We start from the raw sequence: 25,268 nt of genomic DNA on the forward strand, positions 1-25,268 counted from the left end.
TGTGTGTCATGTGTGTGTTCTCACACCCATAATTCAATGCGCCCCACCACCCCCACCCATGTACATACACACTCTCCATATTTCTCCCGCTTTTGGCACATGATGGCATGGTGGGCCCAGTAGGCCTGTTTTTTGTTCTCCCCAGGCTTCTGGAGGCCGGAAACAGCCCATTTGCTGACCTCTGACCTCTGGAGGGCCTCCAGGGGGTGGGGAAGGCTGTTTTCGCCCTCCCCAGGCTTCTAGAAGGTCTCTGGAGCCTGGGGAGAGCAAAAAACGGGCCTTCCCCTCCACCTGGAGGCCCTCTGGAGGCTGGAAACAACCTGTTTCCCAACTTCCGGAAGGCCCAAATATCAGCTGGCCAGCACATACATGTGCACCAGAGCTGAGCTATGGCAATGCTCGTGTGCCCACTGATATGGCTCCATGTGCCACCTGTGGCACGCATGCCATAGGTTCGCCATCACAGTTGTATAGGATGCCTTATTTTAATTGTGATGCTTCTGATACAAATAAACATAAGAATTTTTTTTAAAAAAAAACCTGTAAAATAATATAGGAGGATTGGAACTGAAAGATAATTATGTTTTCATTTGCACATACTAAAATTCTGTGAATGAAATACAGTGATTGCACAAAAACCTGACCTGAAAAAACCCAGAGCTGGAAGCATTCTGTTACCTAGCATGTAGTACTTTATCTTCATTGCCACTTACATACAAGAGAAAACAGATGAACAGAAATCCTGTGTGATGGATTTGACAGTCTCAATCCATATTTCTACAATCTTTGACAGACACCGAAACCTGGAAATATATTGGGCCATAATCCATGGCTGCTGAAAAGCATTTGAGCTGCTATATCAAAAACTGAAAAAAAGCACTGAGACTGCATTTACAGTTTAAATGATAAGAAAGGTTGATCAACTGCAAATCTACAGCAGAACATCAGCGTAAAACTCAGAAGCTTCCTGAGAGAACATTGAAGCCATTGACATTATCAACCAATCATTTTTAACTATAAAAATTACAACCAAAAGTGGTGCATCAGAGCAGGAAAGACAAGAAATGTACGTAAATTAAAAGTCACCATTTTATGATTACCAGAATATTGAAATTATGAAAGGAAGCCCAGATTTAAAAACCTTCTTTGGTATAAATTAAAAGCAGTTTGGAGTGTTACGAATGCTTGTAGATCAATGCAGGAAGTATAGCTATGCTTATGCATATTAGAAATGTGCTCCTCACACCTCATGAATTTCCTGTTCAAGGAAATGTATGAGACTGAAATCAAATAATGGAAATGTTACCAAGTTGAATGAATGTTCTCTACATGCATATACAATGTCATTAACATGAAACTGAGATCCATGCACTTCTTCCTCTTCATGAAATATGAGCAAAAGAAATATACTCTTATTTATGTTTCCAAAATGACTGCATTTTGCCTTGCAAAGTTGTCCCAAAGGTGCTTTTTCAGGGGGCAACTGAACTTTCTTGTTTTTTCTTTGAAGACATTTCGCTTCTCATCCAAGAAGCTTCTTCAGTTTTGACAGGATAGTAGGGAATGGAAGGATTTATATTCCCACTATCCTGTCACTATCCTGAAGAAGCTTCTTGGATGAGAAGTGAAATGTCTTCAAAGAAAAAACAAGAAAGTCCAATTGCCTCCTGAAAAAGCACCTTTGGGACAACCATGACCTGGATGACTGAGAATGTCTACAGATTCTCTCAAAGTCATGTTAATAAATATATACATTATAAAGATTTAAATACTAGTAATTGTGATGTTTTAAAAACTGTGAGCCTATACATTTGTGATCCAAATACCCATGTCTATATATATATATATATTCATGATTTAATAAATTGAGTTAAAAATTGCTATTCTTCCATCCAGGAATTGTTCTATTAATTATTTTGCCCTTTCTTTTTCTGCTATTAAGCTTCATTCTGACTTGGACAAGGGAGTGGGAAGTGTTAAGTATACATTATCAGGAGATGGAGCTGGTACAGTATTTACCATTGATGAAACTACAGGGGACATTCATGCCATAAAGAGCCTTGATCGTGAAGAGAAGCCTTTCTACACCCTACGTGCTCAAGCAGTAGATATTGACACAAGGAAGCCATTGGAGCCTGAATCAGAGTTCATCATCAAAGTGCAGGACATTAATGATAATGAACCAAAATTCCTTGATGGGCCTTACATTGCCAGTGTCCCTGAAATGTCACCAGTAGGTAAGTAATATTTTAAAGAATTCTTATCCTCAAATATGAACTTTGAAAGTTCATTCCATCTCTCTTTGTTTTTTATTTTCTCCCCCTCCTTTTTGTTTTTAAGTCATGATACAAATTAAAAAGTTGATGCTTGGACAATTGTAGATGCTGTTGACACATGAGGTACCTGCCAAATTGCTTCTAGGATAAGAAAGACTACTACTGGTTTTACCTTGCATTCTCTGTTTTTCTGCCCTGTCATTTCCACATAAATGATTACTGAGTTCATTATGGTGGTAGCTAGTTTTTTGTATATAGTTGCATGCAAAAATGTAAGTACCTACTTCAATTGTATAGTCCCATGAATGAACTTGACTTAACAAATGTGTGTGATTAGTCAGAGGTTCAAAATAAGAATATAGGGAATGTGGCAGGTGCAGAAGTTGGACAATCTTTCAGCCAGTACTTTGTAATTTCTTCCTTTCTGTAGCCAGCTAATAATCTTTCTACTTTGATTTTCTTTTCTTCAGTTATTCTTGCCCAATTCTAACTTCAAACTGTTTGTATGCTTTCCTGCGTTCGCTGCATTTTTGAGGTCTCTCTTCAGATCTTTAATAACATTGTATTCTGAGGATTGTGAAGCCTGTTCCAAAACCTTTCTCTTTTTTTGCCCTATAAATACTTCATGGTTGATTTGTAATTAGGTCTTGGATTGTTGTCTTCCTGAAATATTCAACTTTTGAACTTCAACTGTTTCACTGACTGTGGAACATTGCTGTCATGCTGACATTTAGTTGAATCTATTTCCCTTTGCATTTGCACATTTCTCCTACCAATGGCTGCCACATAATGTTTAAAAAATTACAGCCACCCTTGTGCAATGTGTGTGTCCTCGTAAGACATCCCATCCCTTTTTCTCCAAATATAAGTTGTGTGGTTGTGGAAGCAGAATTCAATTTTCTTTTATCAGTCCAAAAGAACTTTGTTCCAAAACGTTTCAGGCTTATCATGTTTCTTTCCACATACTTCAATTGATGATTTTTCGGATAAAGCCGGATGAACATTTCATTTCTGAAAATTTCCATGCAGACCAAGGTCCTTTGAACAACTTCTCTGCTGTCAGCTAAACTGTTTGTCAAATCATTGACAGTGAAATGGCCATTCTGCTTTGCAGATTTGACTAGCTTTCAGGATGTTGTAGCAGTTTTTTCCATGGTTGTTTTCTAGCTTCAGAAGTCCCATATGACTTCTATTTTTTAGTAATGTTCTTCATCACTGAAATTACTAGCTGAAAATGTTTAGAAAAGTTTTTGTGGCATTTGCATCTTTGTAAGAATGAATTATATTTATTTTCAAATATTTAGATGGTTGCTAAAAGTCCATCGTTTTGAAGTTAGCCAGAACCAAAATTGTAATTTGAGAGATTAGAAAGATCAGATTTTTTTCCCCTGTGAAATTGTGCTCATTGAGCTATTTATATACCCAATGAGTCAACTATCTTATTGATAAATTTAAAAAATAAAAAGTAACACTGCAGCAACAGTATTTAAACTTGTCTTCTAAATATATTTAGTGTTCTCTTCTGAGTTTATAAACAACTGTGCAACTTAGTAAATATGCATTCAAATTTGGAGGAAAAAAAAGCAAGATTATATCAAATTCTGTTTGTAGGAAAATATTGAATATACAATTTCACCAGGATTTTGCATAAATGTTGTAAGCAGCTGTATATGCAATATTATTGTGGAAATGTGAGCTTGCACATTTAGCACAAACAAACAATTGGTACTGAACCCAGAAATTGCAAAATAAAGATTAGAGAGACACTCAGTGGTGGGATTCACGTAATTTAACAACCGGTTCTCTGCCCTAATGATTTCTTCCAACAACCAGTTTGCCAAACTGCTCAGAAAGTTAACAACCGGTTCTTCCAAAGTGGTGTGAACTGGCTGAATCCCACCACTAGAGACACTGCCATGTGAACCACATACCATTTAGGTAACTACAGTGTTTCCCCGAAAATAATACCCTGTCTTATATTTTTTTTAACCCTGAAATAAGCACTTGGCCTTATTGCCATGCACTCAAAAGCCCAATTGGGCTTATTATCAGGAGATGTCTTATTTTGGGTACATTGTAATGGTGTCCTAAATTTGGATAACCTTTAATTTAATGATAGCATTTTAAATGTACACCAACTTTATTTTGACTAATATGTTACCATCAAAGATGTCATAGAATAATGGCCTGGCTTGAATAAAAATAAAGGGCTAGATACAAAGAGTTTTAAAAGGTGCTAATATTCACAGTCCACATGCTACTCTTACCATCCCAGTTTGTAGTAAACAGCTTTACGGTCACATGGCCCATCTAACATGAAGCTTTACCACAAGTCTTCTTTTATTCAGAGACACTAACATCTCAGCATGGAATCTATTTTTTTCACTTCCCCAACTTCTGGATTAGTTTTCTTTTTAACCATCAAATGCAGCGTCTAATTAGACTTGACAGCAGGTGATCTGTAATCAAATATATTGCCATGTTTTAAAAACTAATGAAAGCTGGGAGGCGAGTGACTGCAATTGGAACTGCAGAGTGGGAGTGTGGCATTTTCCTTGGTGTTTTATAACGATTTTAGCCTGTTCGTTAAAAGTAATTGCAATTTCATCTGCATTGCTTCTATTTGTCAAAGGGTCATTTGGGTTTATGTTGTTTTTGATGGGCAAGATGAGAACCTAAATCATTTAAAGATTAGGTCTACTGATTATACTTTAAAAAATGGCATATCAATTTACTGTGCTTTCCCTTTCTCTTCTGAAGAATATTACTACAACTAATACAGTTACTACAACTAATAATAGAAATTGCCAAGTACAAGCCAAATATATTGGATTCCAGTCTTACCTTAACATTTTAAATTAATCACTAAGATTTTCTGAACCACAGACACATTTATTTTCCCAGTATAAGATTTTGCTCTTTAGCATTTAGATTGTTTAATGTTTCAAAAATAATTGCATCTTTGTAGTATGCTAGAAGCAGAAATAAATACTTTTGTCAACTATCTATTACTATATCGAGACAGTCAACAAAGAAGAGTTTTTATTTATTAGAAATCTTGGACCAGGAGAAGGCAAACGGGTGCCTTCTCCAGATTGGTTAGAATAGAATGCCGATACAGTATTTCCTTTAATTTAGTAATGCTGACAGAAGCTGATGGGAATTGAAATATAAAGTATCGGCAAGGTACAAGGTTAACTACTTCTGGTCTTTTATATTTCCTGCTTGGCACTGTATCATAACCAAATTTAAAGGGATTTCATAAAGTTATGAAGTTCTATCTCAGCCTTTTAAAAAAAAATTTTTAACATTATGTCAGTACTGCCAAGAATTACTAGTATATCAATGGGATTTGCAAGTAATTATAAATGCAAGCATTTTGAGGAAATGACGCAAACTTAGCACATCTGTTTGCATCTTTTCAGTCAATAGTCTTTCAACAAGTTCTTTTTAATCTATATTTTCATAGAATATGGTTTGAGGTACAGTAGCTTCTATGTAAGGGACACAGTGGCTCAGTGGCTAAGACGCTGAGCTTGTCGATCTAAAGGTCGGCAGCTCAGCAGTTCGAATCCTTAGTGCCACATAACGGGGTCAGCTCCTGTTACTTGTCCCAGCTTCTGCCAACCTAGCAGTTCGAAAGCACATAAAAAATTCAAGTAGAAAAATAGGGACCACCTTTGGTGAGAAGGTAACAGTATTCCGTGCACCTTTGGTGTTTAGTCATGCTGGCCACATGACCAAGGAGACATCTTCGGATAGCACTGGCCCTTCGGCTTTGAAAGAGAGATGAGCACCACCGCCTAGTCGGGAACGACTAGCACATATGTGCTAGGGGAACCTTTACCTTTAGCTTCTATGTAGAATTTTAGGGTTCTTTGCTATATTTCTAAAAAGTGTGTAAGAGATTTTTGAGATCATTTGCTAAACTTTGAAAGATTGTACCACTGTGTTACAGGAATCCCTATTACTGTACCTTAATAATTCATAATCAATAATTTAATCTATAAGTTATCTATGATGGCCCTGCCAAACAAACGAGGGTCTAACAACAGTCCAGGGTTCAGTCAGAGACACATTGGGCATATAGGCAGATCTGGATCTGATCAGTCTTTGGATGAAATCATTATCTGAGATGCCATAGGTGATGTTTTGAGTTCCAAGGAAAGAAAAATCTACTAAAAATTGTAATTTTTCCAAGATGAAGGGAAGTGTTGTTAAATTTGAATTTGATGAACATTTCTTAATCTTGCCTGAACCAAATGCAATTTGAATGAAAGCATGTATCACCAATGAAGGCAAATATATGTATCCCAGTATCATGTTGCAGGATCCAATCTGGGTCAGTCACAGGTACCAGAGGTTTAGTCTTCTGAACATTTGGATTTGTACTCTAGCCCAGCCTCAGGGATGGGTTGAGGATGGGCTCCAGCACAAGCTGAAAGCTCAGAAGACTAAACTTTTGGTTATGATGACCAATCCAGATTGGATCCTGAAAGCATTTCTTTTTATGTACCATGTACATTTAGATACTGTACAGCTTCATTTCTTTTTCGCTTCCTGAATGTTTCCACACGCTTCTTTCTTGTAGTGTATACATTATGCAGATTATTTCCCCCCTCGATATTACGGAAATAAGCTCTAATAGACTATCGGGAGAGAGACAGCATATAATAAGCTCAGCACAAAGTGTTGTTCTGCAGAGTGAAGGCATTAAAACTAAATCAGCACTACTACAGCTACTCCTCTCTCATATAATTCATCACAAACTTACAGTGCATCGTGAAATATTTTTCACAAATGATGGCATTAAGAACCCACATATAGAGCCATCTCTTTTTCCATCTATATACACATAAAGATTTTTAACACCTACTCTCAAATACATTCAAATTTGCAGTTCTTTCAGACAAAAATTCCAAGTGCCGTTACTTTGAGATATTTTCTACAGAAGACAGATAAACATCACTTGATTCTGCATTGCTATACTCCGTTTCTAAACAAAAAGGTAATTCTCGACTTACGGCCACAATTGAGCCCAAAATTCCCACTGCTACGTCAGACAGTTGTTAAATCAGTTGTGTCTCATTTTGCAATCTTTTTTGCCATAGTTGGTCTAACGATGGGTTTGGATCAGTGGTGGAATTCAAATTTTTTTACTACCTGTTCTGTGGGTATGGCTTGGTGGGCGTGGCATGGCTTGGTGGGCGTGGCTTGGTGGGCATGGCAGGGGAAGGATACTATAAAATCTCCATTCCCTCCCCACTCCAGACGAAGATTACTGCAAAATCCCCATTTCCTCCTGATCAGCTGGGACTTAGGAGGCAGAGAATAGATGGGGGCCGGGGATAGTCAGAATTGGTGGGCGTGGCTTGGTGGGAATGGCAAGGGAAGGATACTGCAAAATCTCCATTCCCACCCCACTCCAGGGGAAGGTTACTGAAAAAATCCCATTTCCTCCCCATTCCTGGGGGAAGGATACTGCAAAATCCCCATTCCTACCTCACTCTGGGGCCAGGCAGAGGTGGTATTTGCTGGTTCTCCAAACTACTCAAAATTTTTGCTACCGGTTCACCAGAACCTGTCAGAACCTGCTGAATTTCACCCCTGCTTATTATGTAAAAATGATCCACTGACCAAATTTTAAGGTTATATTTAGCATATGCATGTATTAAGTTATATTTTATGGGGATGCTGCAATGGTCCTAAGTGCGAAAAACTGCCATGAATATTTTTTTTCAGTGCTGTTTCAACAGTCGCTAAATGAATTGTTGTAAGTCAAAGACTACCTGTACTTATAAGAAAATAGGTCTAATGGCAATGTGATTTAAGCAACCCATGTGGAACAGTGGTGGGTTTCCAATTTTTTTACTACCAATTCTGTGGGTATGGCCTGGCGGTGTGGCATGGCTTGGTGGGCGTGGCTTGGTGGGCATGGCAGGGAAGGATACTATAAAATCTCCATTCCCTCCCCACTGCAGACGAAGGTTACTGCAAAATCCCCATTTCCTCCCAATCAGCTGGGACTTGGGAGGCAGAAAATAGATGGGGGGCGGGGACAGTCCGAATTTTTACTACCAGTTCTTCGAACTACTCAAAATTTCCACTACCGGTTCTCCAGAAGTGGTCAGAACCTGCTGAAACCCACCTCTGATGTGGAGAATTACTAACATATGAGTATCTGCTCAGATTTTAAAGTCCTTGGATCTTTTTAGCCACCCAAATGCTTTTAAACATTAACTATATTTTATAAAAATTGTTTTTTTCTGGTTACTGGTTGAGTGGTTATAAGCATCCTTTTCAGCTTTCCAGCTGCTGAGTTATTTTTCTCCTCTTTCACAAGGATCTATTTATATTTCTCACATCAAAAAGTAGGCAAAGGATGCTGCCTTCATCCAGGCAGTCTTGTTTTATGACTAGCAATAATAACCCAGTCGTTCAGCTGTCATAAAGACATTGGAGGTAATGAGACCAAGCTGAGATTTAAATAGATTATAATGGATATTTGGCACAATTCCTGGCTGTTTTGTTTTAAAATGCTTTGTTTTCCTGTATTCCTTCCTTTATAAGCATATTACTTATAAAGTAAATGAGAAGAATGCAGTGTCCTGGCTGTGCAACAAGGCTGGCTGATTTCTAAGACCAAATGCAGGTGGATGGCAGGAATCCATCTAGAAATCATCAACCTTGGAGGAAAAAAAGAAAAAAAAAAGGAAGAGTAAGTAGGAGAAATAGCTATTATAGAAGAAAATCAAGGAAGCTGAGCAAAGGAATTAGCAAACCAAACTTGATTAATGATTTTAATTCTAGATATAGAAACATTGGTGAAGGAGGTAATACACAATCTGAAGAAAGGTTCCCTAATTTGCTCATTAGGGAACTGATGAATGAACAAAAATAAAGAGAAGTCACTGACTTGGAAAAAGACGAACACGTTTAAGATCAAGGTCAGATCATTCTAGATTGAATAATAATAATAATAATAATAATAATAATAATAATAATAATAATAATAATAATAATAATAATAATATGATGATGATGATGATCATGATGATCATGATCATGATATCTGTTACACCGTCAAACTTTCAGATTTGCCTATCCCAGGTCCTTGGTATGGGCTCGATAGATAGACAAAAATGCCAAACCCAGTCTGAACATCTGTCTGACTGTGCAATGATTAATAACAATAACAACAACAGTTCAAGTCCTAACCAAGAATCTAAGAGCTGTTAAAATAACATTTAACTTAATAGACAGTTCTGAGTAAGGTGGCTTTTTGCAAAGTCAGAAGATGATGATGATGATGATGATGATGATGATTTAATCTTCAATTCAATTCACAGTCTGGGACTATTAAAACCTTAACAGTTCAAGTCCTAACCAAAGACCTAAGAGCGGCTAAGGTAACATCTGAATATACAGGCATTATTGTTGTTCTTGTTTATCTCACAGTCAGCCAGATGTTCAGACTGGTTTGGCATTTTTGTCTACCTATCGAGTCCTTCCCAAGGGCCCGGGATAGGCAGATATGAATGTTTGATCATGTTACAGATATCGTCACAGGATGGAAGCTATTCCCAGTAAAGCTGCCTTTTGCAATTGCCTGATGACAAATTTGTCAATGCCAATAGAGTTCAAGAGGTGCTCCAGTTGTTTTGGGATTGCACCCAAGGTACCTATTATTATTGGTACTACACTTGCTTGCTTTTGCCACAGTTGTTCTATATCTATTTGTAGGTCTATGTATTTTGTATTTTGTTAAGTGGTATTTCTTGATTAGTTATTTTTTGGTCTTGTTCTTCAGCTTCTTTTCTTTCATCTGTTCTAGCTTGCTTACATCTGATCTCAATTTTAGAATAGAGTAAGTAGAGTAGAGTAGAGTAGAGTAGAGTAGAGTAGAGTAGAGTAGAATAGAATAGAATAGAATAGAATAGAATAGAGAGTTGTTTTGATTGTGACTATATTGAAATTTGAAATATAAGTATATTGTTAATATTCTTATAAATAGGCTATACATTTCAGCAGAAAAGATAAACCTAAGAAAGGAAATACATGTACATCCAGATATGATGGGGGTTTTATTTCCTCTTTTGAAATCTGTTTTTTAATAATATTAATGAAACCTTGAAAACATTCTTGAACTCTTGGAAAAAGACTGCTGGATTGTCATATTGGAGATATTAGCTTCATATAATTCTTGTGCTTTTGAAAGTGCCTATTGCTCAGTGTTGAGCCTTCTCTTCAAAAGAAATAGCAAAAAGATATCTGTGATTTCCAATATATGATTCTATGAAAGATACTGAAGAAAGTGTAGCTTGAATTAACCAACTTTCTTATTCCTGCTTTGGTTCAGTAACTTCAGAATCATCCTTTTTCCCTGGTGATTTCTAGACTGCAGTCCCTTATGGCTATAAGCCAACCAGACAGTTGTCAGCAGATGCTCTGTCATAACTCTCACATGTAGTGATCAAAAAATCCTCTGTTCACAAGTTCTAAGTCCTCAACCAATAATAATCACTGAACATAATCCAGTGAGACAAAACACCTTACTGCTCAAATAATAAATGATCTTGCTGCTCATCCAGCTGCTGCTGCTTAGGCAGCAGAAGGAATATTCTCTTCTATGTGTTGTTGTTTTTTTCAAAAAAACCTTACCCAGTCAAGTTGAAAAAATATGTTTATGATGATAAGATGGTAAATCTTGGCCATCTGGTGCTGGAAAAATATTGTAATAATATATCTGGAAAGAAGGTGATTTGTTTATCATAAGGAACCTCTAATTATCAGGGTCACATGATGCATGCTAAAAAATATGTTTTATTTTTTGAAACTCTGTAATAATGAAATTTGAGGAAATGATTTAACATTCATGCTTTAAAGTGCAATAAACTTCAAATTACTAAGTAACTGTTTGTTCCCTAACTTATAGTTTCTGCAGAAACTGTACTTAGGCCCACTCTGAATTCTCTGCTATGTGTTTTGTACTAAGGAATTTTATTTCATTTATTTATTTACTTGAGTCTTACCTTTATTATTTTTTTTTGTTACAAAAACCCAGGACACTGATAAAAGAGAATATTTATAGCTCAGGGTTCAAATGAAGGGTCCTTGGTGCTCTCTGAGGTTTGTTTTTTCTTGCAGAGATTTCATTATCCAGATTAGGTAACTTCATCAGTGCTAGTAGAATCATCTAGCACTGATGATGTTATCTCCTTTGGGCAATGAAATGTCTGCAAGAAAACAACCAAACTCAGGAAGCCCCTAACCCTAGGCTTCCTGAGTCATTAAAACACACGAAAAGCCCCAAAAACCATTTTTATTGCAACAGCTTTGAATTCTGTTCATTCACAGATGAGTCCCAATTAGTTATAGAGAGTCCTTTGGGAAAAGTCCTTCAGGATAATCACCCACCTTTATCTCCCTTGACATGCTGCCAAAGACCTAACTGGCAAAGCTGCATGGAGTCCAGAATCAAACAGAGCTTGAGGCTTTAAGTTGAACCGAATGAACAAACGTTGCTTCCTGCAAAGGCCCACGTGCCTTTGCTCTTCTTTTAAGTCTTATGGGTGGGGCCAATCATCTCCCAGCCCTATTCCCGAGTCGTCCCTTTTGTTCTTGCCTTCTGCCAGCTCTGCGCATGCGCACACTGGGAACAGCCTCCCCCTGTTCCTCTGCCTCACTGAAGTCTGACTCTGGAATCTCCTGAGGCAGCACATACCTCCCAGATGGCTCTTTCTCTGCCTCCGATGCAGAGCCCTTGTCCAAGCCTTCCCAGACTCCAGGACTGGCCCATGGTCCTCCCCAGCCTCTTCACTGTCTGACTTTGCTGCCAGCTCCGCAGGCTGCTGTCAGACCACAACACTCAAGACAGTTAACATACCCAGTATACTTTCCTCCTCCTATTGTCCTCAGAACAACCCCCTGAGGTGGGTTGCATTGAGAGAGACAGTGATGGCCAAGGTCACAGTTTATGGCTAAGGATTAAGAATTAGATGGACATTTTGGAAAGCGGCCTATTTTTTTGTACATTGACTTAGAGAAAATGGGAATGAAATGGTTAGGGTTAGGGTTAGGATTAGGGTTAGGGTTAGGGTTAGGGTTAGGGTTAGGGTTAGGGTTAGGGTTAGGGTTAGGGTGGAGCTCAACTAATGCAACTGGTAATACTGTAGATGATGGTGTGATTCAGTCCTCCAGTTCAAAAACAACACTTTACCATTTAGTTGCTCTCGTATCATGTTCAATGTGAACTTTATTAAATCAAAGGTGGTCAGGGTAGATCAGATGTGACCTTAATGGTTTGAGAGTGAAAAAGTTTGTAAGACAACTACAGCTTGTCAAGTCTAATTTCCCTAAATGGTAGTTCACTTCTGTCAAAATCTTCTCTACAATAAAATATAGTGAATTTACCCATATTGTAAATGGGTTTAGAGTTTAGAACAATGTTTAGAGCCGTGATAATGAACCTATGGCAAGTGTGCCAGAGGGGGCACGCAGAGCCCTCTCTGTGGGCACGTGCGTCATCACCAGCTGCTTTTCTGGTTTCTCAAAAATGGCCAAAAAACAGCCTGGAAACGGCCCAATAAATCATTGGAAAATGGCCCCCAAAATGGCTGGAAAACAGACTGAAAAATGGGCCAAAAAAGGCCCAAAAAACAGCCTGAAAATGGACCGAAAAATGGCCAAAAAACAGGTATGCACATGTCGGCCAACTGGTCTTTGGGTTTCCGGTGCTCTGGTGCGCACACATGTAACGCATTCCGGTTTGGGTACTCGGTGCCGAAAAGGTTCGACATCACTGGTTTAGAGAATATGGAAGCTCTAATTTATAACTGTAAAAATGGCAATGGTGAAGCAGTTGATCAGTTATTGATCTCTAATTTATCTATATAAAATATTACATTATTGACTAAACATATCCCATAAACTATGAATTATAGACTGCTAAGTGTTCAACAATCCAACTATTCATGAAGATACAAACTGGCACCAAAAGCAGAAGGTATATGAAATTTGTGATAAATAGTTATAGTTGAGATAAAGTATTCAGTTTATTGGTTCATGAGTTGTTCAAGTTTAGTATACTGTAATTCATAAACTGGAGAAGATGATGGACTTTATATTTTATGCTGTACTTCCACTCCAATCAAGAGGAGTATTACTGATTCATAATATCTGAGGCTCTGTCAAGTGTCCTATTACAGTGTCTTCTTACTGTCATAAATCTTTACCCTCATCATTGCTGTAATTTTGTTAGACTTTATTCGTCACCATACCTGGCTTTTTAAGGTAGTTTTTAAGTTTGAATTGTGTAGTGAACCATTTCTGGAGAAATAAATATACTTTGCTATGTATTCTGAACCATTATTTTTTCCCTTGACAAATCATCCCCTCCCATTTGAAACTTTTAAAATTAAATTACTATCTTTGGAAAACTACTTTGGTTTAACTCCCCCCCCCCCATTTTTTAATGCACATGCTGGAATATACTTGTCAATCATATGGATGAAAAATCTTTGCTTGAAAAGTCACTTCTTGAAGACTTTGAGTGCAATTCTTTATTTCAGGGACTTTATCTTCATGAATACTCTTCTTTAATTTCTTTGTGAGAAAAATGGGCTGTTTATTTTGTAACTTTGACAGTAGAGCTGAGGGCACTTGGTCCAACACAAAATAGTTTGAGCTGTGCTGAAACTTACTGAAATCAGATATTGATTTTTCTGTCTTCCCTTGGTTGTGTACCAAAATTGTGATGATGACCTTGTCAGGCTGCATTGCCATTGTGGCATAGTACTAGTACAATATACTGGGCCTGATTGACAGATGTAGGTCAATCTTCCCTAGCCAATGTCACATGAACAGTATTGGCTGTCAAACCTTGCTGAAATGGGCAAGGAGAGGTTACTGTCAATAATCTGAAAGGCAAGGAATATAATTGACTGTGTAACCTGCAGCCTTTCAGCTGGAAAAGGAATTAGCAGATGAAAGAGGAAGTACCACTGTGTCCATCTCCTGAATTCCTTATGATAGAAGTCAGTAACTCAAGGCTTAAGCCCTGAAACCTTTGCTTTCATCAAGTCCCCATTCCTAGGAGGTCTGTAAGGGGCATGCATAAGAGCACAAATGTGCCTACCGTTCCTGTCCTATTGTTCCCTTTCGTTATATCCAATTAATATAGTTATTACATACTCATATATATGCTTATATATTGTATAATTATTTCATGCTTATGCTTATATATACTGTGTGACAAAATAAATAAATAAATAAAATCTAGATTGTAATATGATTCAGATGTTTTAGAATGAGAGCAGGTCTACCTTGCTTCCACTTATCTAGCCTTACACAAACTAGATACTATGATAAATATTTCTGAGCAATCTAGACATACCAGAAAATGCATCAGACAAGCTTGCCAAAGGGATGGTGATGGGAACCCGAGTAGACATAAGAACAACAGGACAATTATGCCAGACAATTTAGAAAGGATTATAAATATGGCAAGAGAGCTGGGACAAATTTAATCAAAGGCTGTTCTTCGTAAGTGTGGAACAGGGCACTCATTATTCATTGCTTTCTCTTTTACAAAGAGCCATCACTACTATGATATCAGTAGCTCTGAGACTTTTGCTTTCCAAATCCTTAGCCTGTTTGCTTGAATAAGTATTCTCCAAAGGAAAGGAGTAACAACTGCCATTCTTTACACACTTAAAACAACAGTGAATATAAGCACACAAGATAGAGCAACAAATAACAGATCTCTATCTTCTTTTGGAATGTTCCCCAACTCTGATAGCTGTTTTTACTTGTTCCTATCTATTTATGTTTTCAATATCAACCTTAAGTTGGGTTTGAAGAACATTTCTGAGCATACATTCATAAAACTGAATAACATTTCTTGGTTCACAGTGACAAATGACTAATATAAATTTATTATAGACTTCAAAGTAGTAAATAATACTACAGACTGGATGCTGTCCAAATTCTCTGGGTAAAACTATTTTCTTCTTAACATTGCAAGTTATGCCTTATTTGTAATTATCGTTTTTCTCCTTTCCTAGCATAGGAGAAAAAAAAAATGAATTGATAGAGGAAAACTAATGTAAATCCTAAAACCAGAAACAAAATTAGAGGCAGGTATATAAAAAATTAAAAAGAATGGTCTAATTTTATAGCATAATTGCTATAAAACTGAGAGCAAAGAGGGAGGATTTTAAGAAAACAAGAAATGTTTCTGTTGCTGCTTCTTCTTTTTTATAACAGCAAAACATGTTGGATTTCATCCCATGTTCAGAAGAAAGCAGAGATAACACACATTATAAATATTGATTTAAGTGAATAATTTGATATTTTACAAATACATACAAATCTTGGTTTGCTTTTAATTCTTTTTGTGTGTGTGAATGAACTGCTTTTATATATTAAGTGCCTTGAACCTGGTGAGAGTGGAAAAGCAAATAATTATCTCAGTTATGGATTACAATATGGAGTATGATATTTTAGCTGTTAATATTACCTGCTTTCCCCCCCACTCTCTCTTTCACACTCTGTGATTATGTTTTACTCATGCTCACCATCTGACTGATTATCATATATAGTGTGGAATAAAAAAGAAATGTCCTAGTCTTATTCAATTGTCTTTTTTGCAACCCCAAGCTCTTAGAGTTTACTCCAGCTTTGGCACGGTGAAATATATAAATAGCTGGGCTCCAGATTCTTTCATTCAGCTTGTACAGAAGGCAAAGGGAGTTTGACTGATGAAAATACCATCACGGTGTCACAATCAGGGATGATATTCACTTATTTTTCCTACCGGTTCGCAAATGTGAGTGTGCGCCTGGCCCCGTTCATGCTTGCACCCAGCCTTCCGCGAATGCACTTTGCTGGTGCGCGCATCTTCTGCGCATGCGCCTGGCTCCAAAAACGTGCCTAAATAGGATGGCATAGAGCCGGGGCGGGTGAGTGGGCAGGTGGGGGAGGCAGACCCACCCACGATTTTCGCTACCGGTTCGGGTGAACCAGTCTAAACCATCTGAATACCACCTCTGGTCACAATGTGTGTGAATATGTATCTCATGCACATAGCAAAGGAGCAAAGCTTGCAGCGCATGCCATGATAATGTTTTTCATATGACAGCAGAAATGTCCTACAGTTGCCACTGAGGTTTTAAGTAGCCACTTGCTTGGCTCTATCTGTCAGGAAACAGAACTGTCTCTGAGTGAAAATGCATGGGATCCCTGATAAGGGGAATAAAATGATTAAATCAACCCGAATATATGCAGCATGCTGTCTTCAGTTAGCATGCTGTACCAAGCTAACCAATTTAAAATGCATCACTGCCAATTTCTTTTCATGTTTTGGCATATTCTTCTGAGTGATTGCTTTAAATGATGACTGGAAATGGGTCAGCCTTTTTCCCATGTGAGTGATTCCTCCCATTTCCATTCCTGACACTAAATTTCCTGTTTTTTCCCCCCCGAGCTCTTGCACTTGCTGCAATATATTCAATCTGACATATCTCATTCATTGAAGAAAGCTTCTGTGGTATGAAGTTAATGACTGTACAGGCAGCCAGGAACTCAAGTCACTTTTCTTCCTTTTGTCTTATAATAATGAGGGTGACAGGTATAAAAATGCATAATAAAATGTTTCTGCAACAGTTAATATCAGCTTCCGCAGAATCATTTTTTAAAAAATGTAATGTAACTTTTAAGCTGCAAACAAACAGAAACCAGTTTCTGCTAAAAATTGTAACTCAGGATTTTGTTCTTCCTGTTTTATTTTTTAGATTAAAAAAAAAAGTTTAGATCTTCCATAGATGAATTTGTCAGCTTCAGTTTCTTCTGTTCTCATTGTTCTGTCTTCAGTTATTCCAACTTTTAAGGTCCATGTGTTTTTCCAAGTAGGTTATATGCATATTTGCCTATTTTGTGCATAATTTGCATGCAAATTTCGCCCATTAAATTGTCTGAACATTTTGGAATAATTTCCCTTTGCATTTCTGTATGGAATTGTTGCTAGTATTTCCTATCTAAATGGCTATATTATTCAGAGATTTGCATCTCAGAATTTGGAGAACTACAATAAAAAGTACTTTACATATTGATTTGATAAGTAAGAATTTCATAAACTCTTACAAACAATTAGGTATGGATATCAAATGTCGAGAAATATAAGCCTGTCATTTCCATGTGGTATTAAAGTATACTGCAACAAAATGTTCCATGTTGAAGTTGGATAGATTAGCAAACACTATATTTATCTACTCAGCTTGTTCAAACCAGGGTTCAATCTAGTCTAATGTATATTTGGATCCCATATGAGAAATGTTATTTTGATATTATTTAAATTCTTCAGATATTTCACAGCAGGATGAATCTACAAATTCACTTCATAGTTTATTTTGGGAAAAACAGAGGAAAAATATTATGGAATATTCATGAGCATTGTACCTTTTGTTTTTTGTTTTTTTAAATGCTAACATTAGACATTATCTGTGGGATTTTGTACATCAAAACATTGCAATGAGATTGAATAAGGCAGATACCATTGCTACCAGAATAAGTGGAATGTACCCAAAGTAAAAACAAATCTACACATTTTAATGTTTATATAAGCATTTCATAGATATATTACAGTATTTTCAACTGCCTTTCTCAATCACAATTTAGAGCAGGGATAGTCAACCTTTTTATAACTACCGCCCACTTTTGTATCTCTGTTAGTAGTAAAATTTTCTAACCGTCCACTAGTTCCACAGTAATGCACTGTGTATTGTCATCTGTGCATGCCTCTCATGCATTGTGGATTGGGTTTGGGGAGGGGGCACTGGCTACCAGCTCTGCTTGTCTGTTACAGCTGGGTGGTGTGGGGGGAGATGCGTGAGCTATTTTGGGACGAGGCTCTTTTGTTTGCGGTCGCACCATAGCGCCATTTAGTTTCACTTACATAACGTGAACTAAACTTATGCATGGGCAATACAAATAGTATATTTTCAGAAATTTACTTTGTTACAGGGAATTTTATGAAAACCTAATGAAAATGTTTTTAAATAATGCTATGAATTTTTTTAAAAAAAGTCAATTAAATTAAAAAAAAGGAAAGTGCTTCAGTATTGTATAAAACCCCTACCACCCACCATGAAAGTTGGAATGCCCACTAGTGGGCGGTAGGAATCAGGATGACTACCACTGGTTTAGAGTATTCAAAAAATGAGTGATTTATGTATTCATTTGAAACATTTTAATGTTTAAATAAAACTTTGGGTGGCTCCCAATCAAAGATTTAAAAACTTACAAATAATTTTTTTAAAACTGTAAAACATAATCAGTTAAAATGTAAAACATTAAAAACAACAGAAACCTGGTGTCTATCCCTGTTAACATACCATCTTCTAACTAAAAACCAAAGTCTTTAAGACCATATGGAAATCTAAAAGGAGGGAGGCTTACTAAATTTCAGAGAACAAAATGTTCCATAGGGCGGGGACTGCCATGGAAAACACATTCTTCCTACCTTCCATTACTTTGCAATATTCGGCAGCCCACCCCATCTGACTTGATAGGAGGGTAGATCTCTTTGGGGAAATGTCGTCCTGCAGTTAGTCTGGCGCTATGCTATGCTATTGGGTGCTCCAGCACTGGATGTTTTTTTAAGAGGAGATTGGATGGTCACTTGTCTGAAGTGGTATAGGTTCTCCTGATTGAGCAGGTGGATGGACTAGAAAACCTCCAAGATCCCTTCCAGCCTATTCTATTCTATTCTATTCTATTCTATTCTATTCTATTCTATTCTATTCTATTCTATTCTATTCTATTCTGCTCTGCTCTACTCTGCTCTACTCTACTCTACTCTACTCTACTCTACTCTACTCTACTCTACTCTATTATATTATATTCTAGCTAAGGCTTTAAAAGTGATGACCAGCACCTTGAATTTTACCTGGAAAGAAACTAGAAGCCAATAGAGCTCATGCTCTTCATGGGCAAACCTTGCCCTCTCCTCCATTATTTTGCACACTTCTGCATTATGGACCAATTGAAGTTTTCAGGTGGTCTTCAAGAGTAGCCCTATGTAGCATGCATTGCAGTAATCCAGATGGAAGGTGATCAAGGCATGAGTCACTCCATAAAGTATATTCCTTGTCCTTGAAATTGAGTTGACAACATTTAAAAACTTAAGTTGTTATATCCCAGGGGATATAAGTTGTTAAGTTGTTATATCCCAGGGGAAGAGCCTTCTCTGTTGGAGCTCCTACTCTCTGGAACGACCTTCCCCCCGGTTTGCGCCAAATATCTGACCTTCGGACCTTTCGTCGGGAATTAAAAACTTATTTATTCATCCAAGCGGGACTGGACTGATTTTTTTTAGACTTTTAAATTTCTAAATTTTAAAATTTTAAATTTTTTATATTTTCTGTAATTTTATATGGGGTATTTTAGGTTGGTCAATTCGACGGTTTTAATTCGGCCACTATTGAATAGGTATTTTAAATTGATTTTTAACTTTGTATATTTATTGTTTTTATCTTGGCTGTACACCGCCCTGAGTCCTTCGGGAGAAGGGCGGTATAAAAGTTTAATAAATAAATAAATAAATAAATCTTGATCAGCAATGTTTGGAAATCAGACTGTGATGTTGATGCAAAGAGTAACCAGTGTAAGTTTTAAGAGTCTGTGGGTTCTGCTGAGGATAACACAGTTCAAGTGATAGCATAAGACAATTTGGTTATGTTAAGCTTCAGAAGGTGAAAACAGAAAATGACAAAATAATGTATTCTAATGAATTAGAGTATGAAATGGTGAAGGAGGATGGAAACAAAGCATTAGCTTAAGCCATGATATGTCAGCACGATCATCCTGTGACAGTATAATATTTCAGTATATTTCATTTCTCTCTATTTCTTGTAATAATATGCTTCTGTTAGTTGTTATGTAAATTCCAAGATAAAATAATGCTTGGCTCTGTTATGAATAGTTCATTGAAAAAAAGCATGAGTAGGAGATACAATACAATAAATTGATCTTTTAATTCTGCCTGCCTTAGCTTTCAGTCTTGTGAATTAGAATGACGTCTCCTTTTGAATTCTTTCTTAATAGCTTTTTTTTTTTAACTGTAGCCATTTCTAATTAGATGCACCAATAGAAATGCCAACCAGCAATTTTGTGCCAAGCTAAGTTATGTGCATGTGGAAGAAAAGTACCTATAGGCTCTTCTGATGCTTTCTTGTTTATTTACTTTTAAAAAGAAATACAGACATTAAAAGGGCTAAGAGGACAGGCCCAGTCAGAGTCCAGTTTTACTTTTATTTTAACAAGAGTAATTTAAAATCCTATTTAATTCCTGGCAGTTCAATTTTCAAATAACGTCTTTGAAATATTCATCTATTTGCTGAACATGGTATCTATTCTCTGACAATCTTTAAACATGAATCAAAGATCTAGTTACTCTTCACATATAGTATTTAGTGTGTTCATGGAAAATATCTGAATAGTATATCGAACATCCTCGCCGAACAAATGGAATGCATGTATGTAGACAGGCAGGCATGTATGTACGTGTTTCTATAATTTTACTAAAGATTACAATATTAACATTGAAAACTAATACAATCTAAAAGGATAACAAATTGAAGGTGCAGAAAAGAAAGAGAAAATAAAAAAATAAGACTATAGCAACAAAAAAGAAAAAAAAGTAAACAAGTGACTTTTCTTTTCATCATAAGTATAAATAATTTTAGTAAAATACATTTTTTTCTTATTTGCCTTTCAAACTAGCTGAAGGGCATTAAATTGAGCCAGTGTTAAGGCCCTTCTCAGCTTGGATAATGTAATGTGGTTTAAGTTATCTTGCTGGCTGCTTTGGACAGGAAAGAGCTGTCTTGTTTCCTTTGCACATCCAGGATGTGATATGAACAAGCCAATTTTGTTGGCTTGTTGTATTTCAAAGGAAGGATAGCCTGTTGTGAAAAGGCGTAAAAGTACAATTTATCAAGGTACCATATTTATCAAGGAGATACTGCTTCCAGCTAGCATCAAAAGTATCAGCTAATGTCAAAAAGAGGTGGGGGTGTCATCCTGGTGCAATCATAGCTTTTCAAATCTAAAGCTTTGTTTGATTTTATACTGTGTGAAAAGACACCAATTTTAACTGTCTGCTGTTCCACTGTCCAAAAGTAAATAATCAGCACCAAATAACCTTTCAGCTCTTGGCTCTTCTTTTCCAAGCTAGTGCCTTCTGAACACCTTGGGCCTGGTCCTGAATTTCTAACCACAAAGCTCAATGTCACGAAGGTCAGGAGTTTTAAGTCTTGAAGTCCAACATATTTTGAGGCTGCCAAGATTTGAAAAGATGCTCTTGTAGATTTTCCCAAATCATTGTAAGAACAGGTCTTGCGGCCACATATCCTCTGTTTTCAGACCCAGGCAGTGGAATTTAAGATTTATGGGTATTCTGCTGGATTATTTTTTTTTTTTGCCATATTTCATGCATCTCCTTCCTCTTATATTGTCGTTTTAATGTTGACTATAATGATTTCATTAACTGAAAATAATTATTATAAAGAAATGTACCAGCACTGGTGTCTGATTTAACTAAAATATTATTTGCATGTTTATTAAAGTTCTTTTTTTTAATAAACAAAAGTTTAATTTCACAGTCATTCTTCAAAATACAATTGTGCGTCTTCCGAACAAGTGGTACTAAAAATAATTGGATACAAACAATGTACTTTTTTAATGTTTACAAATTGTGTATATTTCAGATATTGGTGGCACAGCATATTGCAGCATAAATTTTGCAAAGAGAAATGGGTCATTTAAAAAGCTTCAAATGGAGAAACAGGGAGGTTAAATGAAGGTGGATTTCTATTAATCGGTAGAATCATGTTGATTTTTTTATTATTATTTTGAAATATTTTATTCTGAAATGCTCAAGTAAGCACTGTAATTCTTTACATTAAGTGAATGCGTACTAAAAGAATTAAAGCATCTGGGCATTTAAAATGATCAGACCATTCCTATATTTCATCAGGCCAAAGGGTGTGTTTGCTACCCACTGAACAGACAACAGTAGAACACCCAAATTGGGTAGTGTTTATTTGATATTCTAAGCTTCATCCGAAGTGAATGCATACCTTGCCTTTATATTCCTTAAATCCATAAATACCCAGCTAGCCAAAGAATGGGGCTAGAATTTAAAATTACAGTAGAAAACATGAAATCAAATGCCATGATGCATTTTTTTTAATGTTCAGGATTGAGGCATCTCCTAATATTACGTTCCAAGTGGAGAAATGTGCTTTATGTATTTGTATGTATTTTGTAATATACTTTGGGTTCACCTTTTCTTGTTCCTGAGCAACTGGTCTTCAGAGGCATACTGAAACCAAGACTGGAGATAATATATAGGCCATCAGGCTTGATAACAAGTGATAGTATTTCCCCGTCCCCATTTAGCAGCTAAATATCTTAGTTTCTTTTCTTTTTTTAAGGTTTTTTCCCCCAGAATTTTTGGCTAAGAGGAAGAATGAAAATCCATTTCTAATCAAAGTCCTGAGCTTTACAAAGGAAATAGCACCATCTGCTGATAGCAATAGCACTGTTGAAATAAAGTTCTAGACCTCTTTGTTTTAATGTGGAGCTTGCAAGAATGGAGAGGAAGGTAGTATTTAAGAAAAGGAATGTGGGTTTTCATGCATTATGTCATATCTTGAGGAAAAGCAAAGAGTAATAGCATTTAATGTGTTTAGATTTAATGTTCTGCAACTCAATACTTTCTGGATTTTTTTTAATCATATGTGAAATGGAGAACAATTGATCAGTGGAACCAGTTGCCTTCAGAAGTTGTGGATACACCATCACTGAAGGTTTTTAAGAGGAGGTTGGACAACCATTTATCTGAAATGTTATAGTTTCCAGCTTGAGCAGGTGGTTGGATTAGAAGGCTTCCAAGATCCTTTCAACTGTGTTATTCAGTTAAGCCATGAAAAATTTCTGAATGGATTCAAAAAAAGTTCATATTTATCTACCAATGACATAAACTGAGCAGGAAGAAGACGAGGAGGAGGAGATATATACTGAGGGTTTCATGTGTGGAAAGTTAAAATGTAGGCATTTGGGTTTTTTAAAAAATTAATGCATGAAAAATTGAAAGCCATGTATCTTGGCACACAAACAAGAAAATGGGTTTTAAATAGTTTTATAAAATTTGTCAGATTTTTTTCCCCCATTCCAAACTGATCCAAGCAGAAATGAACAGGACCATGGACAGCTCGCTGTGAGAATCCATTCAGAGTCAGGCACAATACCAGATTTGCAAACAAATCAAAGCAGAGCTGCCTTTCATTCCAGGACCGTTCTGCGAAATACTAGATGTTCCTAATGTTCCTGTTGGGTATAATTGAATATAATGGATGTCCCTTGTTTCTGGAAGACAACACTACAAAATCGATGCCTATGATTTCAGTTTAAAAATAGCTTTTGTATTTGTAGTTGCTTCAGAACATAAATGAGAAATAACCAGAAAGGGCTTAGAATCCTTATATTCAGACATATAAATACAGTATCCACTCACCATACAAAACATAGGTGGCTTATTTATGTAGCAACTAAAACTACTGTTAAGTTACAGTAAAGAACCATATACCTGTATTCCATAAGGAAGTTACTTGATTAAATCAGGTGTATATGGCATGGGCAAAGAAATGGAAAAGAAATAACAGACCGTGTGGTTGGAAACCTACACAGTCAAACCCCAGTGATTTATAGACCGGCAAAGGTTTTGGACTGGTGCACTTAAATAATAGCAGAGATAGAAATAGTCCCATTCAGTCTGAATGAAGAAAAACAGGAGTAACTATTTCTATAAGAGAAGTGTGACCTCATTTCTGATAATAAAAACAAAAAGACATCCATCCTTTCTAAGTGCATGAGGTCTCCTCGCCTATCTTTCACTTGTCTCCTGTTGCTAGATCTTAAAGTTCAAATAAAACACAATGTGTTTCAGTTGGATACCTGAAACCTTTTCATCTTTATATTGGACAGCAAATTATGCATCCCATTCAAAAATAAGTACTATTTTATAAAACGTATGCCTTTTTCCAACTAAATGCTAATGTTTTATTAGTTAAAAGGTAAAGGTTCCCCTCGCACATATGTGCTAGTCGTTGCCGACTCTAGAGGGCGGTGCTCATCTCCGATTCAAAGCCGAAGAGCCAGTGCTGTCCGAAGATGTCTCCGTGGTCATGTGGCCAGCATGACTCAATGCCAAAGGCGCACGGAATGCTGTTACCTTCCCACCAAAGGTGGTCCCTATTTTTTCTACTTGCATTTTTACGTGCTTTCGAAACTGCTAGGTTGGCAGAAGCTGGGACAAGTAACGGGAGCTCACCCCATTACACGGCAGCACTAGGGATTCGAACCGCCGAGCTGCCAACCTTTCGATCGACAAGCTCAACATCCTAGCCCCTGAACCACCGCGTCCCCTTAGTTTTATTATTATTAGTTTTATTAGTTAGGTACCGTTAAATCAGTCCTAGTTCTTGGTAACTTTTTGAACAAATGTCCATAATGTCCAGCTTTTCTTAGTAAGAGGTGAATGCAGGCTTATTTATCTTCTGGTACTGTATCTTTCATTAACTGATTTTTTCTTTTACATTAATGAGCTTTTTAAGTTTTGTTTTCTTTTATCTAACCAAATGGCATTATCTTCATAAATATTAGTATTTTGACTTTCATTTTTTATTCTAGCTGTTATTACTTCCAGTTCTGTCACGCTTATAATACATTCATTGAACCATTTAAACAAACACGAAAACAATATGCATCCTTGTGTTACTTCCTTCCCTATTCTGAACTAATCTTGTTCTCTTTCTTCTCAAAAGAATACTCAGATTAGGGTTAAATTTAGCTTTATAAATCCCACATCCTTGTATGATCTACACAATTGAATAGTTCACTGCAGTCAAGAAAACAAAATAAACATCCTTT

General features: G+C 36.7%; 1 protein-coding gene across 1 annotated transcript in view; it reads left to right on the forward strand.

Moving 5' to 3' along the window:
* Positions 1-25,268, forward strand: part of CDH12 (cadherin 12) — a 458,316-nt gene that overhangs the window by 340,510 nt on the left and 92,538 nt on the right. The window contains exon 5 of the mRNA XM_058176923.1: positions 1,943-2,237. Within this exon, the coding sequence (XP_058032906.1) occupies positions 1,943-2,237 (295 nt within the window). The remainder of the gene's footprint in view (positions 1-1,942; positions 2,238-25,268) is intronic.

Source organism: Ahaetulla prasina, chromosome 3 (assembly GCF_028640845.1).
Source record: "Ahaetulla prasina isolate Xishuangbanna chromosome 3, ASM2864084v1, whole genome shotgun sequence".
Classification (NCBI taxonomy): Eukaryota; Metazoa; Chordata; class Lepidosauria; order Squamata; family Colubridae; genus Ahaetulla; species Ahaetulla prasina.